This window comes from Aquila chrysaetos, chromosome 16 (genome assembly GCF_900496995.4).
Source record: "Aquila chrysaetos chrysaetos chromosome 16, bAquChr1.4, whole genome shotgun sequence".
NCBI classification, from domain to species: Eukaryota; Metazoa; Chordata; class Aves; order Accipitriformes; family Accipitridae; genus Aquila; species Aquila chrysaetos.
In genome coordinates this window covers 11,074,856-11,094,542 of record NC_044019.1, presented here as the reverse complement: position 1 = coordinate 11,094,542, position 19,687 = coordinate 11,074,856, and the positions used below count along the sequence as shown (strand labels likewise).

The 19,687-nt window shown below is 39.8% G+C and overlaps 1 protein-coding gene across 1 annotated transcript in view; it reads right to left on the bottom strand.

Annotated features, from left to right (window-relative positions):
• The window catches only part of LOC115351737 (mucin-5B), a 44,676-nt gene extending 25,318 nt beyond the window's left edge, over positions 1–19,358 (bottom strand). Inside the window, exons 1-15 of the mRNA XM_041129163.1 lie at positions 19,169–19,358; positions 17,236–17,491; positions 15,598–15,712; positions 14,159–14,246; positions 11,995–12,128; positions 11,364–11,589; positions 10,463–10,588; positions 9,579–9,696; positions 8,172–8,310; positions 7,473–7,574; positions 6,354–6,423; positions 5,964–6,101; positions 5,100–5,264; positions 4,161–4,255; positions 2,508–2,634 (exon numbers count right to left, since the gene is read on the bottom strand). Coding sequence (XP_040985097.1) covers positions 2,508–2,634; positions 4,161–4,255; positions 5,100–5,264; positions 5,964–6,101; positions 6,354–6,423; positions 7,473–7,574; positions 8,172–8,310; positions 9,579–9,696; positions 10,463–10,588; positions 11,364–11,589; positions 11,995–12,128; positions 14,159–14,246; positions 15,598–15,712; positions 17,236–17,491; positions 19,169–19,250 — 1,981 coding nt within the window. The 5' untranslated portion in view covers positions 19,251–19,358. The remainder of the gene's footprint in view (positions 1–2,507; positions 2,635–4,160; positions 4,256–5,099; positions 5,265–5,963; positions 6,102–6,353; positions 6,424–7,472; positions 7,575–8,171; positions 8,311–9,578; positions 9,697–10,462; positions 10,589–11,363; positions 11,590–11,994; positions 12,129–14,158; positions 14,247–15,597; positions 15,713–17,235; positions 17,492–19,168) is intronic.
• Positions 19,359–19,687: the final 329 nt, after the last annotated feature.

Below are 19,687 nucleotides of genomic sequence, written 5' to 3'. Positions count from 1 at the left end.
GCTCAACTGACCCTGTAAGACGGTGAAATGCTGGTTAATTTTCACAGCCTACCAAGAAACAACACCTTCAAAACTCTGCCATAAAATCTGCAGTAGTGATCCATAGGGAAGACATCAAATTTTGTCAGGAAATATCACCTGCATTAAGGTTGTGGTTTTCAAGAAAGCCTGGCATCCAGATTCCTCTGAAATTCAATGAATGAGAACTGGGGATCTAGTCATCTTGGACTTCTTTCTAACTCACATCCACAGATTTAACCCCACAGCTGTTTTTCAGATACACACAGATGTGCTAGAAGGTACAGGAGAGCTGTTCATGGGCAATTGTGCTAATCAACTTTGCAGCAATGTTATCACCATATCGGCAATAGGTTCCACGCTTAAACAAAGGTCTGTATGGTTTTCCAGTCCATGACCACAGTACACTTTCTTAGATTAGCTAGTGTGCTAGGTTTGTGTACACATTCAAAACCACCACCTCCACCAACAAAAACCAGTTGGTTTCCTGGTCTTAGCTGGAGCAGACACGATATCCTGTATATAAATTGAGCAGGCCATGCTGTCCTACGTTATAGGCATACTATGAAGAGGCAGCAAGTGGTATTCATAAATCAAAATAGGCCAAATAAGGAAGATATTAAAAAAGATGTTGAACATGAGTTTACATCAGATTTACCTGAATGAGTGTCTCGATTGTTAGCTATTAATGCAATAAAATAATGTGTTTACTTTCTCCCTTCAATTTTTCATAGAGGAAAAAGATCAATTTTGGCAAAGCGAGATCTGGTAAGAAAAAGGTTATTTGATTATAGTACTCATGGTCACAGATTTGTAATCTTAGATTACATACCTCACGACTGCTGGCATGAGTGCAGATAACATGAGCATACCAAAGATAGCTTCAAGCTAGCTTGCACAAGGAGCACTAGAAAAACAGTACCATGACTTAGCAGAGGCTACTAACCCCAACGGTCTTCTGGGTAACCAGTAACTCAAGTAATGGTTCATGCTTCCACTAAAGATTGTGTCACATACACGCACTGCCAACAGTTAGCTAGTAGGATTTATTTACTTCATATGCTCTACCGACTGTTATGTAGACATCCCCTTAGGATATAACCTGCCTTAGATGCTGCCTGCAGCCTGGCACAGCTGGACACAGCTGCAGGAGCTCGAAGGGCCTTTCCAACCCCCGCAATGGGACAGACTACTGAGAGTGATTGTTCTGGCCCATTTATTTTTTCAGTCACGAATAGCGCAACCTTCAACCTTATCATGGGTATGTTCCCAAAAGATTATGTCCTCTTAAATAAGGCCTAAAATGATTGTGTTGATTAAGCCATTAGCATTTTTTTCCCAAGGTTAGTGCACTGAGTCAATATTGCCTACTGTCCACAGATTTCAGTCTAACCCATGCTGCAAACAAGTCTCGCTTTGGCATAAAAAATGTCAGCAATACTATGTCAATAACAAAGCTTTCAATAAACAGAGACTGTGTCTAGTACATAAATCTGCATGATTCTAGGATAATTTGCTGTGGACTACACTGTGTTCCCTTTGAATTTTTTCAGCACAGGTTTGTTAAATTGTTCTTCCTGCAATCTTAAATGCCCTCAGCAAAGCACCATATCGGTTACATTGTTTGTTTCTATTAAATATCCCAGCTAACCTCTAAGTCAGGCACTTAAATAGATCATAGCTGCATCAAAGCTGCATAAAAATCGTTGTTGTTATGTTTCCTGTTCAGATGTGTTATTAGTCAAGAATTTTCACGCTGATATAGGCAAATCTCACTTGAACTATCTGAGCATCAGTGGAAAAATGGAAATGTTGAAGTAAAATTCAGAAGCTGGGACTTGTGAGTTTTATTCTCAGCTCCAATACCACCTCATAATAAATTGTGGCAATGCTAAAGAAAAATATACACATATGTGGACTCCGAACCCAGGATTTAGTGACAATGTGTATGTCCAAGAAACTTTTGTTCATTTGTTAGATAGTCCTGAGCTGAAAATGCCTTTAAACACTTCCACATTCTCAGATATCACCAATATGTATTTATTAAAAACCATTACTACTTTACTGTAACGTGGAAAAATGCAGTTAATGAGAGTGATACCATTTGTAAGGGCAACGTCTGAGACAAGAGGGCTGAGATGAACTGCAAAAAAGGTATCAGAATTAAAATACATGGGGAGGCCCATGTGTTCAAAACTAACCTAATTGCAATGCCTTGTTGTGATTTGATTAATACACCTTATACTCTTTTGCTTCTCTGAGTACTGAATTTACCTAATATTTTACACAAGGAATGTGCATTGTAAGAGCATGAAGTGGTCATGAACTGATTTTGGCAGGCAGAATTTTTTTATAGAATATATGCTTATTCTATTTTTCAAAGACCCACTAACTTGATGACTAAGCACAAAGGATACACACTGCCGCAGACTGGGCTTTCCTGAAGCTGTTCCCCCATATCCCTACCCAAGGTATTTTGGGATGCATACCACAGATGCCCTGCCTCCAGCCCTTCAGGGACATGCCAGCTGCAGCACAGTCTCTGGAATAAGTAGAGAGCACACTACACAGTGCAACTTCACTCTTCTCAGCATTACAGGTGTCATACATACATTTCTAGGGGACAGAAAAGGACATGGGTATTATTATGCCCAGCTCACAGAAGAAACAGGGAAACATATAGCAATTCAAAAAGTAGCCAACCAATATGTTTTTGAAAAAGTATTATTACCAATGAAACTTAATTTGTAATATCTCTAAGAGAAAATGTATGCTAATGAAACACTATGCAAACCTGAGAAATAGGAAATCAATTACAGTCACGTAACTGCAATGATGTTGCGTCTAACACTCATTAATAGATGAATAATAAGAATGATAAGGGCACCTGTACTTCATTAAAGCACTAAGAAATATCCATACCAGCTTCCCATGAGGATGCACAATCTAGGACATGTCAAAATATGTAATCTGACAATATACAGAACTGAAAATATTGCACAGCGATGACTGGCACTTGTGTACCTATCTAGTGTGTAGGTAAGATACCCCCAATTAAATGACAGGTGCATAACAGAAGATGGTTTGATAGGAAATCATATGTAATGACATCTAAAGAACTAGTTAGGTAAGCATAAAGGGGATTTAAAGCTAAAGTTCTTTTAATTGGGTGGCTGGACAGAAGAACCCAGATACAGCCAGTCACTCAAGGGCAGCAGGGTCATACTGCATAGATGGTGACTTATCCTGCCATTACTGATGTCATGGAAAATGCTTCCATGAATCATGGTTAAAAATCTGATGAGATCAGCAGGAGTAACAGACATATGCATAAGAAAGTGGTTATTACTTTTTCTTAATTGAAAATTGCAAATTCCTATTTCACTTATAGTTAACATGAATTCTCAAGCAGATATATTTTCTGAGGGAAACTTGGGAGAGGTAAAACATAAGCCATATTTTTAAAAGTATCTGAAGACATTAAATTTTAGACAAAATTTCAGGCTCAGGTATTTTCTCAGTAAGTTGTATCACACATACCCCCTACATGGATTTTCTGCATTTTTGCAGAAACTTCTTTACTATTCACATAAATGCAGCAACTCTCTAGCTCAGCCAACTTCCTCAACAGCATTATAGAGCTGTACACCAAGAGTACTTATGGGCAACTTCTTGCATTCTAAATATAAGGAGACTAACATGATTCCATAGTAATAAATGGGATATAAACATTGTAAATATAGTATATATTCTCCCCCTAGATGTGAATTTTAAACCAAGTCAGAGGGAATCCATGGGGTTGAAAAAACTCTCAGTTCAATTCCACACAGAAACACTGATTTGGCTTTTCAGAGAGTGAACAGTTTTCAAGAACAGCAAACCCATATTTTCTTATTTTGCTTCTGGATCATGCAACAGAACTGTCAGTGATGGCAGTCACTTAATATTTTCAGGGCTGCAGCCAAAAAAGGCCAATTGTATCTTGCTTAAACTCTCATGTTGTTATTTTTCTCATCAGCATCAGTGAACTTCTTTGCAAACAGGCATTACTGTAACCTGTTTCACTCCCCTAGGCCAGACTACCTTCATGGCAGATCAGTCTCTGGACTAGATTAAACCACCCATTTAGACTAGTGCCTTACCTTGATGTACACAGAAGGGTCTACAACAGAATGGCAGGCAGCAAACACACTGCTTATGTTAGACAGAAGAGCACACCAATGCTGGGCAAATTTTTCTGAAGTGGGAAAAAAAATCATTGTCCATAGTCACTTAAACCGCATTACTATATGAATCAATATTCTTATCAGGTATCACACAGAACTAGAATGTCTTGAAGTGTTCAGATAAAGCCAGAAGGAAATACGGGACATTAACATATCAAGGTGATAAGCTTAGTTGGATGGGTGACCAGCCATCCCCCTAAAAGAAAGGTTTCACCTTCCAAGTACTAACATTATTTCGGGGTCTGGATTTGCAGAACATCTGCAAAAACTCCCATTTTCCATCAAACTTTCCTAATTCTTTACAGTCAGATAATTCCTCATAGTCAAGCAATAACATCAAGCATGTAATAATCAGTGAGCTGTGGCTATGAGCTGCAGCTTTAATTACATGTGCAATATCTAGGAGAGTACAGTCTGAATCCTATATATATCCAAACCTAGTCAAAGTGAGAAACCAGACGGGGCAGCTAGTACAGTACAATGCTTGCTGAAGAAGTCGGTACTGTTGATAACTTACTCCTTTTGACTTCAGCACAGCTGTAGATTGGATGAAGATCTTGCCCAAATATTGACAACCAGCTGTGTTCTGCCATAAACCTAAATTGTTCTCATTGATGCTGTGTGTGCTTTCCAAGTCATCAGTGACGAAGGTGTTGGCTTTCTCTAGCAGTGCAGTCTTTTTGTTTTAAAAGCAAAGCTGTCACCTTAAAGATCTGCAAAACCCAGTGTGTTCTCTCTAGTAATAGCTTCAAATGCAGTGGCTTTTGATGTTTATGAGATTTCTAAATCTTTTTTGGTTATCCATCATGTGAAAATTATTTAGCACTGATAAACCAGGCACGGAAAGCCTGCTACCTTTATCCACGCTGTTTGAACAAGGATCTTCAAAGCTGTCCTCAACATCAAAACAGCTGGCTCTAGTTTTCCATGAGTTACCAAAAGCAGAAGCTGAATCTTCCACAGCTCCAGTGACTGTTCTGAAGTCATCAGTCTGGATGTTATTGAAATTGCCACAAAGACCTTGGGGGGGGGGGGGGGGGGGCGGGGGGCGGGGAGCGGAGGCAAAAGAAAAGAAGAAATCACTACTTCTAGATGAACACTCTTAGCTCTATAATGGACCTTGCCTGAGAGAAGCCCATTTTCCTTCAGAGACTTCCTGATGTTCCCACAAATCAGACAGGACCCTGTCTTTAGAGTGTAATTATTATTTTTCTGCATTACAGTAACACTTAGTGATAGCACTGAGATTGGAAGCTGCTTTAATGTGCTTCATTAAACACTGGGAGACAGAGTAGTGCCTTCCCCAAAGGCTTATAAGCAAAGGAAATCACAAAAGCAAAACAAAACGGGTCAGAGGGACAGGATGTAATCCCATTACATAGATAGGAAACAGGAATACAAAAAGCTTAAAAGATGTAACAGGAGGTTGGTGGCAAAACCAAGAACATAGTCTGCATCTCACAAGTCTCTGATGAAGGCCTGCTTTTACAGATAGAGTCTAAAAGACCTGCACAAATGAAACATCACAGAGATTATCTAATTTTCTTCAGCAAATTGAAGGGTTCAGCTAATGCTTTGTTTCAGAAAGGCTATAGATTTAACCAGGGCTTCTAACATACCAAAGTCAATATAAAATCAAATAATTTGTTCACTTAAAGTGATAGATAACCAGCTGTAACTCAGTTTCAGAGCAAACTGAAAAAGCATGATATGTCCTACCAGATGTGCGATTCTGATAAGAATGATCAACTGTTATGGTGAGCTGCATTACAGGTTTCATTTGCACTCGAATCTGTACTCCAGTTGAGCTCAAGATTTTGATGAAAAATGTAGAGGGTCTGAAGATGGTGATGCCATCTAAAGAGGAAAAAAAGAAAAAAAAAGGTGTATGCACCTGCAAATCTTTATGAAGCTGAGTAAACAGGAATTTCCATTTACCAGTGCATCCAGTGTAACACAGGAATTCCCAGGGAGTCCCAGACCTAGTTTCCACCTAAGTCAAATGACCTAACAATGAGCAGGATTATATTATTTTCAGAGAAAAGAGCAGGCATTCCTCTGTAAATAGAAGTAGGCTAGTCTGGGGAAGATGTGAAGAAGGACATTTACCTTTGCTTACTGGCAGCTTCACAATGAAATTGTTCATGTAGATATTTCCACAGGAACATATTTTTATAGTCTGCAGGGAAAAAGGAAAAAGAAAAAGCCCACAGTAGTGAATGCATATGACATGAGACAGACAACAGCAACCTGACAAGCTTCATTAAGCACTAAGAAGTAGCGTCGTCAAAACATCATCCCGTCTGTGGTCAATGTAACTCAGTGTCTTGATGCCATAGAGTAACATAGAGCAAACCTCTAGGCTATAACAAAAAATGAAAAACCCTCTCTGTAAGCAACAGCTTTGATTGAGTGCTCTCACATACCTAAGAGGTGTAGTTATCTTTTTGAGAACTGCATGTGAGTTGTTACGTGTAGGTTTGGATCCATCTCATTGGAAATGTAACATAGCCAAAACGAGAGCTATTTGAGTCAAACTCCCTCAGTAGTCAATGGAGGGAGACAGGCCCCTCCAGAAGAACACCTCATACCTTAGGTGGGCTGACTTGTCCTTTGGAGATCCCCATCTTCCTTTATTGACTACAGAAGGAGGTTACGCTGTTTGTTCTCCTAAAAAGTTTAGGACTGCACCAGTTAAATACCAGGTGGACAGAATGAATCTGTCTAACTTCAGGAGTCCATAAATACCAGCCCTAACTCAGCTTCCACTGAATTCAGTTTGAATTATGGCATAATCTTCAGCAGGAGAAGCCTCTGGCCTTCATTTGGAAAATTCTGCTATTTCACTCATTTCATTAGGAAAAACCTCAGGACTCAGAACAATTGTAAAAAGAAGGGGATCTTTCCTTGTAGGAATCTCAATCTTTCAAAAAGAAACAAGTGAAAAAGTTTGAAGTCATGAAAAAGAGAGGGACAGCTGACAAGGATAAGTTTTAGCCGTCTCCATCTACAGAAAATGGAAAAGCCAGAATCCAAAAGAACTGGAAAGGAAATCACTATCGTAGAACAAAACCAATAAACACATGCACTGCATCATCTGCTGGTATTAATCTTACAGTCTCAGGACTGCAAGAGACCAAAATGAGTCCACAGTGTTAGAGAAATCCCATCTTTGAACCTAAATAAAAGTGACATATTATGTGTCACTAATTAAAGCAAGTTACTTACAGTTCTTCCTAGTGTGACTAATACATTCTTTAAGCAAGTCATTGTCTTTGATGTCCCACACTGGATGATCTCTCCAATCACCACAAAAGTGTCATCAGTATTCTGAAAAGGCGTGAAAAAAGGAATTTGCAGACATTGTTAGCATGTTACAGGAAGCAAGCTAGAAGAGAAAAAAGGTGTCTCTGAAAGGCTAAAATGGAATAATGAAGGAACTAGGGCATTTAATCTCTAACTGTAAACTGCTTTATTTCATTGCCAAAACCAATAACGTTCACTGCCTTTCCTCTGCACTCTGTTTCCGTGCTATTAACCTGAGTGAACTGTGTATTTGCAGACAGTCATGTGGAATTCAATCTTTTTGCAGGAGTTTTTGCTCATCCACTTCCTTTTGACAGTCATATATGAAGAAAGCTTCAGCTTTCAAATCAACACTAATACATTGACTAAGACAATTAATTCATTAAAAAAAAAAGATGTAAAACTAATTTGAAGCTGCAAAACTTTGATGCTAAGCATCACGCAGTTGACTTGCAATCCATTGCAAATGGGAAAATTTATGGGGTTTAAGGCTGATCATGTGTTGAAGTGCTTTGGTGGATTGGTGCCATTTAATTAAATTAAGTCATATAAAGCTCCAGCACAGCTTAATGCCTCATACTACTCAAGAGATTTAGGAGTGAAAAGGGAGATTGTTCATACCTTAGCTAAGACATAATGGCAGTTGCCGTGAAAATTGAATCTCTTGTTGTCAAATGTTGTTATATGGAATCCTCCATCTATACTGCAACTTCCAGAACAGGGCAGAGAGATACAGCTCCAGTGGCCTCCTTTGCAAGTACTGTACAAAACCCAAAAAGGAGTAGTTAGAATAAATAAACATAGCTTTAAAGGAGCAATGGTGAGATAACATCTGTATCTGAATCTGCACAGAGGACACTCTCTTTGTCTTTTTAGCTTGTTATCCAGCTGCTTGTTAAATCCCTGTGGGAGGAAGACTCTATATTAGGCCCTTACAATGTGAAGGTTCAATGCCGCTCAATGAGAGAGTTAACTGCATTGGGCTTCAAACTAGCTCCTTCAGAGAGACACTGAGTTGGTCAAGCAAGAAATGTTTTTCAGGGCCTAAATTGTTTACTTGACTTTTTAAAGAAAGAACCTCTTCAAGCAGGATCTTGCAACATTTTGTGCTACTGATGCAACTGTTCAGCAAGTTGCTGATGCAACATTTCAGCAACTAATTGTGGAGGATGTGAGATAATGAGTAGTTACAACTCTTAGAGCTGTGCACACAAGAGGGGAACAGCCCAGCCACATCAGCTCAGGCTTTGTGAGGACTAAGTGAGAATGTGGCTAGATGGGAACCACCCAGAGCCCATCAAGTTCAGTTCCTCAAAATTTCAGGTTTGAGGAGTATTTCCTCAAAATGCAGGAAATATTCCATCCAAAGGGGTTTTCAGAACATCTGATCTACCCCACCATGCATGACAGCATATTTCGTTCCTCCCTATAGTAGAGGTTAGGCCTATGGTCAAGAAACGATGCTGTGTCGCAGGAGCTCAAACAACACGTATGATTGTTCGTTCACTAGGTGGATATCAGAGTAAGAAATAAAACAGTTTTGAGAATAATATACCTGAGGTCTTATCACCTTTCACTAGTGCAGAGTAGAGATGGGTTCAAGCTACGTTTTTTTTCTAAATCAAATCATTCTCAAGGATCAGGACTTTTGAGATCCAGGCCTTGAAACAGCCTTTTGTAGATCTAGAGGTGACTGGAAAGGTAACTCATTAACATGGTATGACTCCTTGCCTCACTTTAGTGGCCAATGCCTCTGAACTAACCAGCGAAGAGTCTCATTTTCCTGCATTCTTAAATATTGAGCTCAGTTTTTGCTGGCAGTTCCAAGTGAGGGTGGTAAGTATGTGAGGTTGAGGACTACATCTAAGTTTTCCTGTACTGTTGAGATTCAGACCCAGATTTTGCATTATTATTTAAGACAAATGTTAGGAATAGGAAAAAAAAAGGAGAAAAGAACAGAATGCAACTCATCAACACTCTGAGATAAATGCCTCTGCCTTGTTAATGCAATCAAGTTCACAACAGTACCAGTTTTGGCAGGGAGTGGAGTACATCCCTCCAGATGAGTAGACTTTGCCTTGAAACATACAGGGACAGCTGTCTCTGGGGATGCATTTTTTGCCACCGAGGTCGTCAAGGATAGTTCCTGTTCAGACACATTGGCTAGTTAATATTCCTTTGGTGAGTCTGGGAAACACCATCAAGGAAGATTAGAGTAAGGAAAAAACTCTGGAGCATTCAACATTTCTGTAAATGAATAGGATATGTCTTAAGGAAAACAGCGCACCAGGCCCTTTCAGGTGTTAATGGATGGGAAACATTTCTTACTAGAGCTCAAATGAAAGCAACGCAAAACCCAAAGAATATTTCTGCATGCTACTGGATTTTGTCACTGTGAGCCCAATTATCAAGTGCCAGATTGCAAGGATGTGAACTAGTTTCCATCCTTTCCTAACAGTGAATCTAACAGAAATCAGACCCTCATCTTAGCCTCTGTGCTAAGATGTGTTTGCATGTGCAAACTTAACACATGCACATACCTGGCAATGCATTTATATTACATGTGACTTAAGCTACAGCAAGATCTAGCCTCGTAACAGGGAGGCACCTCAGCAGACATCTTCACCTGCATTCTTACTCTCTAAAGAACACCTCTCCTCTTTCCACACCTGTACCATTTTTTTCTGTCTAGTCCTTAGAAATCTTTCCCTCCCCTCCCCCAGTGTCAGGAACTTTAGAGAACTGGTTCTTCTGAGAAGAAAGTTGTTAAATTATGCTAAAAGAAAGAGTTTATTCATTGGTTTTAGTGTAAAATGTTAAAGGAAAAAAACCCTGCCACTAACTGAAAGGGAACAACCTCCCTCTTTGTTCCTTGGTATGTGTGACCCATTGGAAGATGTGAACTGCCTTACCAGGAGGACAGAAACAGCCATCCGTACATGGGGCTTTACAAATCTTGCTCCTTTCTGGGTCAGCGCATGTGTCAGCACAGGAGTTTCCACATTCCATGTACTCCATGTTGTTTGGGCATTCCTGATCTGCACGACCAAATGAAAATGTAGTGTGTTAATGATGTATTTTTAAGAGCTCTCAGATCACTGTATCACTACCCAACTCCTTCTTCCTCCTTTCCCCCATATCTTGTTTGCAAAACTTTCTATTCAGATGTGTCATGTTTGTTTAACCTCTAAGGGAACTTTTTATGGTCACTTTTACTTCACCTTTGCAGAAAACAGTACTGCTGGGAAATATGAGTTATTTCACATTATTTTACTAGCTCAAGGTTGGCTGAAGTCATGATACAAGCAAAGGACACTGGAATAATTTGTGAAGTCATAATAGTTTATGTTTGCCTGAAGCATCAGTCATTCTGGCATTAATTTTCTATCCCAGTCCACATCAGCAGTTTGGGAGAACTACCTGTAGCCTTCCCCCTGGATTTACAGTGATTTCCTGCTCAGTAGCTGCGACTACTGAGTATGAAAACACAGGATAAGTTAAGGACGAGCACATTAGACTTCCAAGTGACTTCTTCTGACTAGATGTCAGCATTTAAAACAACGCTATTTGAGTTAACTGTGCATGGTAAAATTTAAAAAAGAACTGGAGAAAACTTCGCCAAAAGGAAGAAGGTGACAATACTGAGATATAGTTCTAATTTAAGGAGCTTTTCCATTAACAATGTTTCTGTCAAAGTACTTCCACAGATTGATTCACAGTAGTTAACAGAGCTCCTAGCTTTGCTCTGCTGGGATCAGAATACATGCATATATGTCTAACCTGAAAGAAATCTCCAGAGCAGTAGTTACTTACAGCAAAGTTCTTCGGTTCTCCATTCCCCAGGGTCTCCCTTCCTGAGGACACAGTCTCGAGAGTACTGGTTTAAAGTGCTGCATATGCAGCTGGAAACCAAATCAGAGTGGGAAGAATTAACTGCACAGTGGCACATATCCTCAGTGCAGGTCTCTACATAGTCATCAAATGCAACCACTTTGGGGCAGTTTCCAAAACGGGACATAAGTTTCTTGCATCTTTTTTTCTGTAAAAAAAAAGAAAAGAAGGAAAAGAAAAGCAATACTTGACATTTTACCAACTTTCATGTTTATGGATGTGCTTCCCAATTTTTGATGACACAATTCCAGGGTCACAAGATAATTCAGGTTGGAAGGGACCTAGAGAGATTATGCAGTCTAACTTTCTGTCATGATGTTCTTTTTCTTGGATTGGAAACTGTCATTTAATTGTGCATTTTCTCACTATCTATTCCTTTAACACTGTAATAGGATATTCTTTCAGCTATAAAATCAACATTTTGCTCAGATTCATGGATAGACTCCTGAAAAGTTCAGTTCAGTCCATGTTCTGTAATTAACACTTGTTTCAACACAGTCTCTCCAGGGCTGTAGTTCAGGAAGGTTTATATTTCTCGGCCACACATACTTACATATTTACTGCATCTATCGTCGTTCCTCCTAGGATGTCTTCCAGTGTGGTCATCTGGACTCACATCAGCACACTTTTCTGATGGATCCTCTACTTTGTGGAAGTTCCCAAACTGCCTTGGATGCATTTTATACCCTGCAAAATCCCCAGACACATCTGAGTAACTGCCTGCAATTCTTTAGATCAGTTAATGGGCTATAAAGATGCACTTAATCTTTGGGCTCTAAGGCAGTCTGCTCTTCACCAAATGCCCAAATTTAACCATTGCATCCATATTATAGAGGATGACAGCCTGATACAACTTCTGTTGAGATAGAGCCAGGAATCTGGCACATTTGTATAAAGGCTTGCTGTCAGCCTGGGCATTTTTAATCGCATGAGACTCTTGACCTTTCTTATTGCACCTCATCACTTCCAAAGACTTCTGTTCATTATGGATGTATTTTATCTTACAGAGTTTTGTAGTTGCATGTGTAATGGTCACACATTTTAGTTTGCCTTCTACTATCACAACCTAAAGTACCATCTTAGGTGCATATGTTTCTAATCATCTGGAAATCTATGACTTTTTACAGGCTGGAGAAGATGGGAAGAGGGAGCAGGAAGAAGACAGGCACACAATACATGTATGTAACCATTACACTAGCTAGCGGGGTGCATTTTTCCAAAGCATTACCAGAAACTTGATCCTGGATGTGAGAAATCTTTCTGACTGTTTGAAATTTATATATTTTTACAGAAAGTATGCATAAATTGCTGTTCTTTGATTTTTTTTTAATTTTTTTTTTTTTTTTTTCTTAAGAAAAGGTTTAATAGACAGATTTCTGACCAGGTCTATCCTCCTATACTGGCTCAGTCCCTTAACTAAGTGCAGGCCTGAGAGAATGGCTTCCAAAAAACTTTGGTTTCAGGTGCTTTACCACTAACTTTTCTGGAAACAAAGGCCATTCTAAAGCCCCAAGCTCTTTGAACCATGTGATTTGCCAAGGATCTCAATTGACATTAAAGAATATAAAGTTTCAAGAAGAGCTACCCCATGCAAAAATGGCATTTTATTTCCTGATAATTGTTTTCCTCAAGTGAAGAGAGTCTGAAAGTGAGAATAAATTTTGGACCTTTACGTGCAGTGGATCTTAGCCTGGGCAGGCAGACTGCTGCCTGCTCAGCCCAGGGAGAAGGATGTGTTCAGAGCAGAAAGGAGGGACGTGGGAGGCCACCTGGTCCCTGGGTGTGGGAACCTGTTATCTGTGGAACCAAAGGCATAAAAGAAGAGCCTGTTTTTCTTAGAGCAATGCTTCTCAGTACCAAACTGTTTCTTCAGAAAAATGTGAGCCACCTTTAGTTTTTACCTATTGAGCTTATGAAGTAAAGGGCAGAAACATGACTAAGATGCATCCAAAAAGCTTAATATGAAATATGAAAATGAACCCCAAATCTATCTATCTATGTAAAAATACAAGCGGTATTTTTAATTGAATCTCAGGATTCTTTCTGAATAAGTGAGGTAGATGACAATATTTTTCTGGTGACTTAAGAACCCCAAGTATTACTTGAAGGGATGATGTTATAACTTTGGCTTCCGTCCTGCAGCTAATATCCCAGGATGCAGGTTTCTTTCTGCTCTTACAACCTGATGCAGAATTGTAGCTTCAGCTGTTTGCTCTGTTGGCCAATTTCCAGTTCAGTACAATATCTGAAGGTATCCGTGGATAGCACCATGGTTTCTGCAAAGATGCTCAGTGAAATCTCTCTGGCTCGGTGATGATGCTTTCATTTCATTACAAAGGCAAGAATGATCACACTTGATACCCAATTGTAAAATGATGAAAATGGAAGGACAGAAAATGCGTTCATGCCTCATTTGAGACTACAAGTTCCTTAAAGTTTACTACTATCAGTGGGAAACTTGGCAATGTTTCTGCATGATAGCCAGGCAATTAATTTGGGTCAAAAAGGGTTGAGACTCTTGCAAGTTTGCAGACAGCAGAGGAACCTAAATCATCCCAGAACCTCTTAAGATACATCTCCTGTATACAGAAAAGTTCATGTATTTCAGAGTGTCTGTCAGGAAATCTGAAACCCTGCTTAGAGGAAACAGATACCAAGTTTTGTGTCACATTTTAACAGTTCTGTTCTATGTGGAATATTGTGTATTCATGGCCTACCATCCAAAACCAAATCATTCTTCTCACTGCCATCATAGTTTCCACATAGACCACATATTTTCTCTTTATATGTTTCTTCCAGGTCCAGCTACAAAACAAAAGGAAAGAGTTTAAAGGCTTTTCCCCACATCAGCAGCACATGTTACAAAGTGGTTCACAATAGAAAAGCACAGTAGCAGAAATGCTCATTAACAATTTGCAGCAGTCTGCTTTTCCATTACAAATCTGCCATAAAACTTACCTGCAGACAGGTTGAATTTAAATGAGAAGATAATCTTCTAGCAATTGTCATTGCCATCTACTAAAGAGCTAACTGAAGCACGCTGAATGCTGGAGTAATCCTTGGACCAGTGTCTCCCAGTATAGAGACACTGGTATATAGACATGTGGTACCTCTTGCAAGGTACCACAGCTCCACTCTGAGCAGGTCAGATAACACTGCTTTGATGCTGGATGCTGCTGGTCAGCTTTTAGCCATATCTAAGGCTTTTTCTAGTCCATAGGCTGTATGGAAAACTTCATAGCATTTCTAGGGATGGGTCTGTCTAGCATAACTTGTTCTGCCTATACTTGGGGGCAATGAAGAGCCAGGTTAGCACATTATTGCCTTGCTAGATAAAACTATTGCACCTAATCACTCCTACATGCTTGGAGGGTAGTACTGGCATCACTCAGGTCCACCAAAAAAAGGCGGTGCTTTACCTACAGGTGTGTCACCCTAAAATTTTGTCCACGCTACAGGTGGTGCCTGTAATACTTCAGGTATTAATTAGTACAGGGGAAGGGGGAACGTAAATGCTTCATTAAATCAGAATTTGAATACCACTTGATTGCTTCCTGATTTTTTTTCTCTCTATTCACCTTCTACCCTCTCTCTGTCTCTCTGAACTGCAAAACATGACATACAACTTTCATTTATTTAATCTCAGTGCTGATTGTGGAGGGTAAGTGTTCACACACAAAAGTGTAAATAGACTGTTTCAAAAGAGGATATTTGGGGGTGGATGTATAGAGGGGAACTCCCGCATAGCAAGGCTTTGGAATGAGAGAGGCTAAGGTCTGAACTGGCCACACAGATTAGTATCCCACACAAGATGTGCATGGAGACAGAGGGTTAACTAACAAGTCAGAACTGGAAGCACTAGCTGTTCTGCTGCCAGTGCCCCATGGAGAAAGCAGATAACTACAGAGTTGCTATCTCCAGGGTTAACAGTGGCACCTTTTGTCACATAAAATTAGTTTGGAATGCCTGAGCATTGTGACTCCATGCCCCTACCCCATGAAACTATTACCTAGTTTGGTATGTCCCTATCAGCTTATGGATACAGTGATACCTCCCCCTCACAATCTCTTATACCAACACAGTGCCTGCATCCAGCTCTGCTTTTTGCCATTGATGAGGTTCACCAAGAGAAAAACATCTAACTGGCTGTTCATACTAGGAGAGTGTCAGCCCAGTTCCACTTGAGTGTCAGGCCCAGCTTGGAAGTGACTTGGAAGTAAGTACAGGTGTCCTCAATCAGGATGCTTTTCAAGCTGAAGGGCAGGGGGATCCTGGAAATTGGAGGGAACAAAACAGATTGCATTGAAAAAAAGAAAACAGATTGCATTGAAAAAAAGTGATGAAATCCTCTCAGAGATATAGGAAGAAAAACTAGAGTCAAAAGGAGCTAAATAACCCATGGGGACATTCTTTTCAAGGTCAGCCTTCATCCACACAATGCATTAAATTTAGGTATAATCACCTTGTCCACTGTGACCTTTTACCAACCTTAACCCATAACACAATGTATTTTGGTCATGAGCATGTCAATACTACATTAGTCACTCAAGTGATACCAATGCAGCTCTGCTTGTTTACATATCCCGAGGACCCAGCCCAAAATGTTACAAGGAGCAAGACCACAATACTGGGAAAATGGCCCTCCGCATGAGGGTACTGTAGGTTCTCATCATCCCTCCGGGCTTTCCTTGACATTTGGGATTCACAGAGGTGTGAAAAAAGCTCTGTTCTATTACTCATGTACTGACATGACTCAGACCTACATTACTTTTTCATCTCACCAAGACAATTACCATTCATTTTCCCTGAAAAACTTAGAAAATCAGAAAATGGCTAAAGGATAGGAGATTTCTTGCCCTTTTTATTTAGAAGATACATCTGGGCTTTGCTACTATAAATACAACTGAGTGATGCTATTCTACATTTGGTTATTTCTAGAAGGCTGTCAAGAGAATACACCCTATATACTTGCAATTTTCTCTCCAACAAGATTGTGAGGGTTTTTCCCAAAATCAAAGCTTGCCTTGGCCCTTCATATCTATATGCTGGGAGCAGGTCATTGCACTTCTCATGAGGGCTGCCCTTTTTAAGGGCAGGTATGATCACATCATAATTTTATTGTGCCCAACTTTCAGCTACTGTTGCATATGACTTTTTACTTATGGAGTATTTTTACCCTTCTGTTTGCAGTTTGCTTTCTTGTTCATTTCAGATTAGAATTAAAGGTGTGGATTTTGACTTCTGAAACTTATGTCTTTTGTGTAAGTAGATCCCAAGGCAAGCTGTGATCTGCAAAGCAGTGCTATTTTCTAGACTAATCTATCATCTGGCAACAGAAAACTTTTTCTAAGAGGACCATTTGGTCCTGAACAGCAACATACAACAGTAGGGTTAGTACCACAGAAACAATGTTTTGATGAAAAAATTCAAAGTTTCTACAAAATTAAAACCTTCTGTAAATAAAGTGTTGATTTTAACTCCTTCCCTCCACCTCTCCCTCCCAAATCAAAGCAATGTTAAGGAAATCTACACCTTCTGTTTTTATAACATACACATAGCCTTTTGCTTAACATGTTGGTGTTGATCCCTGGGAGATGTAGTTTATATGCATCTTGCCTCCTCCACCACTATGGGGTGGACTCTTCACAATACCCAGTTCAAAGTGCTATGAACATATCATACACAGCCATTTGCACCTCTTCAGAATAGGACCACCTTCTAGACAGGCCACCTGTTGCTAATACATAGCAATAAAACTGCCCCACAAGAAAACAACAGTATGGTCTTTACTCACTTGTTCCCGTTCACTGTGATGCCTGTCTCCTTCACCTCCAAGATCACTCCATCAATGGTGACAGTGAAGTAAATCAGGAAGCTATTCTTGTCACTGCGCCTGATTTGGATGTTAAAGTCCTGGTAGCTGTCATTGCAGTGTGAAGCGAAGACATATGTACAGGTTCCAGGAAAGGTGAACTTAACATGGTCAAATGTATGAAAGTGGAAATTGCCCCAGGTGGCACATTCACTCCTACTGACAGTAGAGACCTGGACTAAAGAAGGAGTCATAGGAGGGGAGCTTAGAAATTCACCCCGCATGAGGTACTTTGCTCTTTTTTTTGTTGAAAACATTAAAAGGAGAGATTTTCACAGGCAAAAATATTAACCCCGGAAGATACTAGCTTGTGGGAAGCAGTTTCGTCTCACTGAACTTTTGAAGTCCGTGCCAGAGATACCTCCATTGTGAGCAGATGAGCCCAGGCTCCTTTGAAGTTAACAGTGAGAAGCAGAAGAGGTTCAGCTTCCCTACCTTACATACCTACCTCGGAAGAAGATGCTCCAAGACTGCATGATAGTCTCCATTGTCTATAAAGGTTGCTGAGGGGTGCCAATGTAGATGGCACCCCTCAGCATTTACACTGTAGGTATCTAAAGTGAAGTGAGGGAAATCCCATCTAGGCTGCCTAAATCTCATTTCTACTTTTGAAATCCTGCTTCTTAACCCAGGCAAGACTTTGGTCCAAAGCCTTGAATTGAGTCCCTTCCAGGAGATACCACAGGTAGCATGACTCTTCAGCAAAATGGCAGCCGCTGATCTCAGCAATTGAGGCTGCCACCAGCTTCAGCAGTCAGCTCAGAGCTACTTGTTTTTCATCTCAACCAAAACTCATGTCTTGGACCTCTGAGTTGTACCTCTCTTGAATGTATTGATACACACGTTAAGTGCATATAAGACATCACTTCAGAAAGTAGTTTTCATACCACCGAGCTGCAGAAAGCCAATAGGAATCGCCTTGAATTAAATAAGATATGCTTGCTACAAAATGTTTTTAGCATTTCTTCTAGGCCCACCTGAAAGAATGGGAAATGAAAACAGGCAAATTTCTTTGTGTTGTTTATGTAGCATGTTTAGGAAAATCAACATAGCGACATCCATCACAGATCAAATCAAAAGCAGTCATTAATGTATTTAGTGAACTCTAAAATATTATTAAATATTCCTAGCTAAGAACCAGCAGGGGAACACTGAAAAATTCAGATCTTGATGTCAGAAATGTGCAACACAAACTCAAGTGCCAAGAAGTGCTTACAGAAACAGCTTTTTAAAGGGACTGTAATCTGCCATAGGTGTTTGCAGCACTAAAGTAGAGTAGGCTAATTTAGCACTTTTCTACACAATAATGAGGGCAAATGAGAAAGTTTGGCTATTCTTGGAAGTGGAGTTGCTGGAATTACTAAGACAGCAATAACTGTGACATCAATTGTTTGTGTATTAATCAACTGGGAAAAGTGTACGACATTCAAAACCAAACCAGGAGGTAACAATGCAGCAGACCACAAAAAATGTGATTACTCCTAATGCAGTATTTCATACTTGTCTATCAAGCCTAGCAGGCATTATGGTAACATACTTCTTCTATAAAGAATATATGTGAACTGTGTTGAAAAGGGTGTCACCATTTTTTTGTGATGCAAACTGCATCCAGGAGTCTCCTCTTTAAGATTAGTCACTTAGGACATGAAACAGTTGATAAGCTACCTAGTAGTGAAAGAAAAAATGTAAAATACTTAAATGATTGACATTAAGGGTGAAAATGTACAGTTAAACAGTATCTGGCATCCTACAGCTCTTACACGAATATGTTACACATTATCATTTGAAAAGTCTATTTGTCACCTATGGAAAGCAATATGTGAGCAAATAATCTGAGAATTAGATTTTTTCTTACCTATCTGAACTGGTTCTTTGCCCTTGCAACAACTCCAAATTAGGCAGAAGATCCAAAATGACCTCTGCTTTTTTATTTCCATCTTGCCATGAAGCAGTAACTTGAAAATCCTTCCAGGGGAGTGTTTTTTCCTTGGCTTATAAGCAGATTTTTATAGCCCAGGAATTTGGCATGAGAACAAAACACTGATGGCAGGGTCCCTGAAAGGTGGAGCTTCATTCAATTTTCTTTCAGTGGTTCATGTTTAGCAGCCAGCAACCTCCTGTCTCTCAGACAAGACAGATATCCAATTCTCTCTTGCTTTATGTGGAGACAGAGAGCTGTCCTATAGGTCCCCCCACCCCTACAGTGTTGCTTTTACTTTGGCAACAATAGTTTTTCTTTTTGTAACATCTGATTAGTAACAAGCAATCATCGCCCTCTTTCAGAACTTTTCTCTTGCTTGCACATCAGCACAGTCCCCCAGGTAGAGAAAAACTGTTTGTTGCTTCTGCTAGCTTGATGGAGACGTCTAAATGT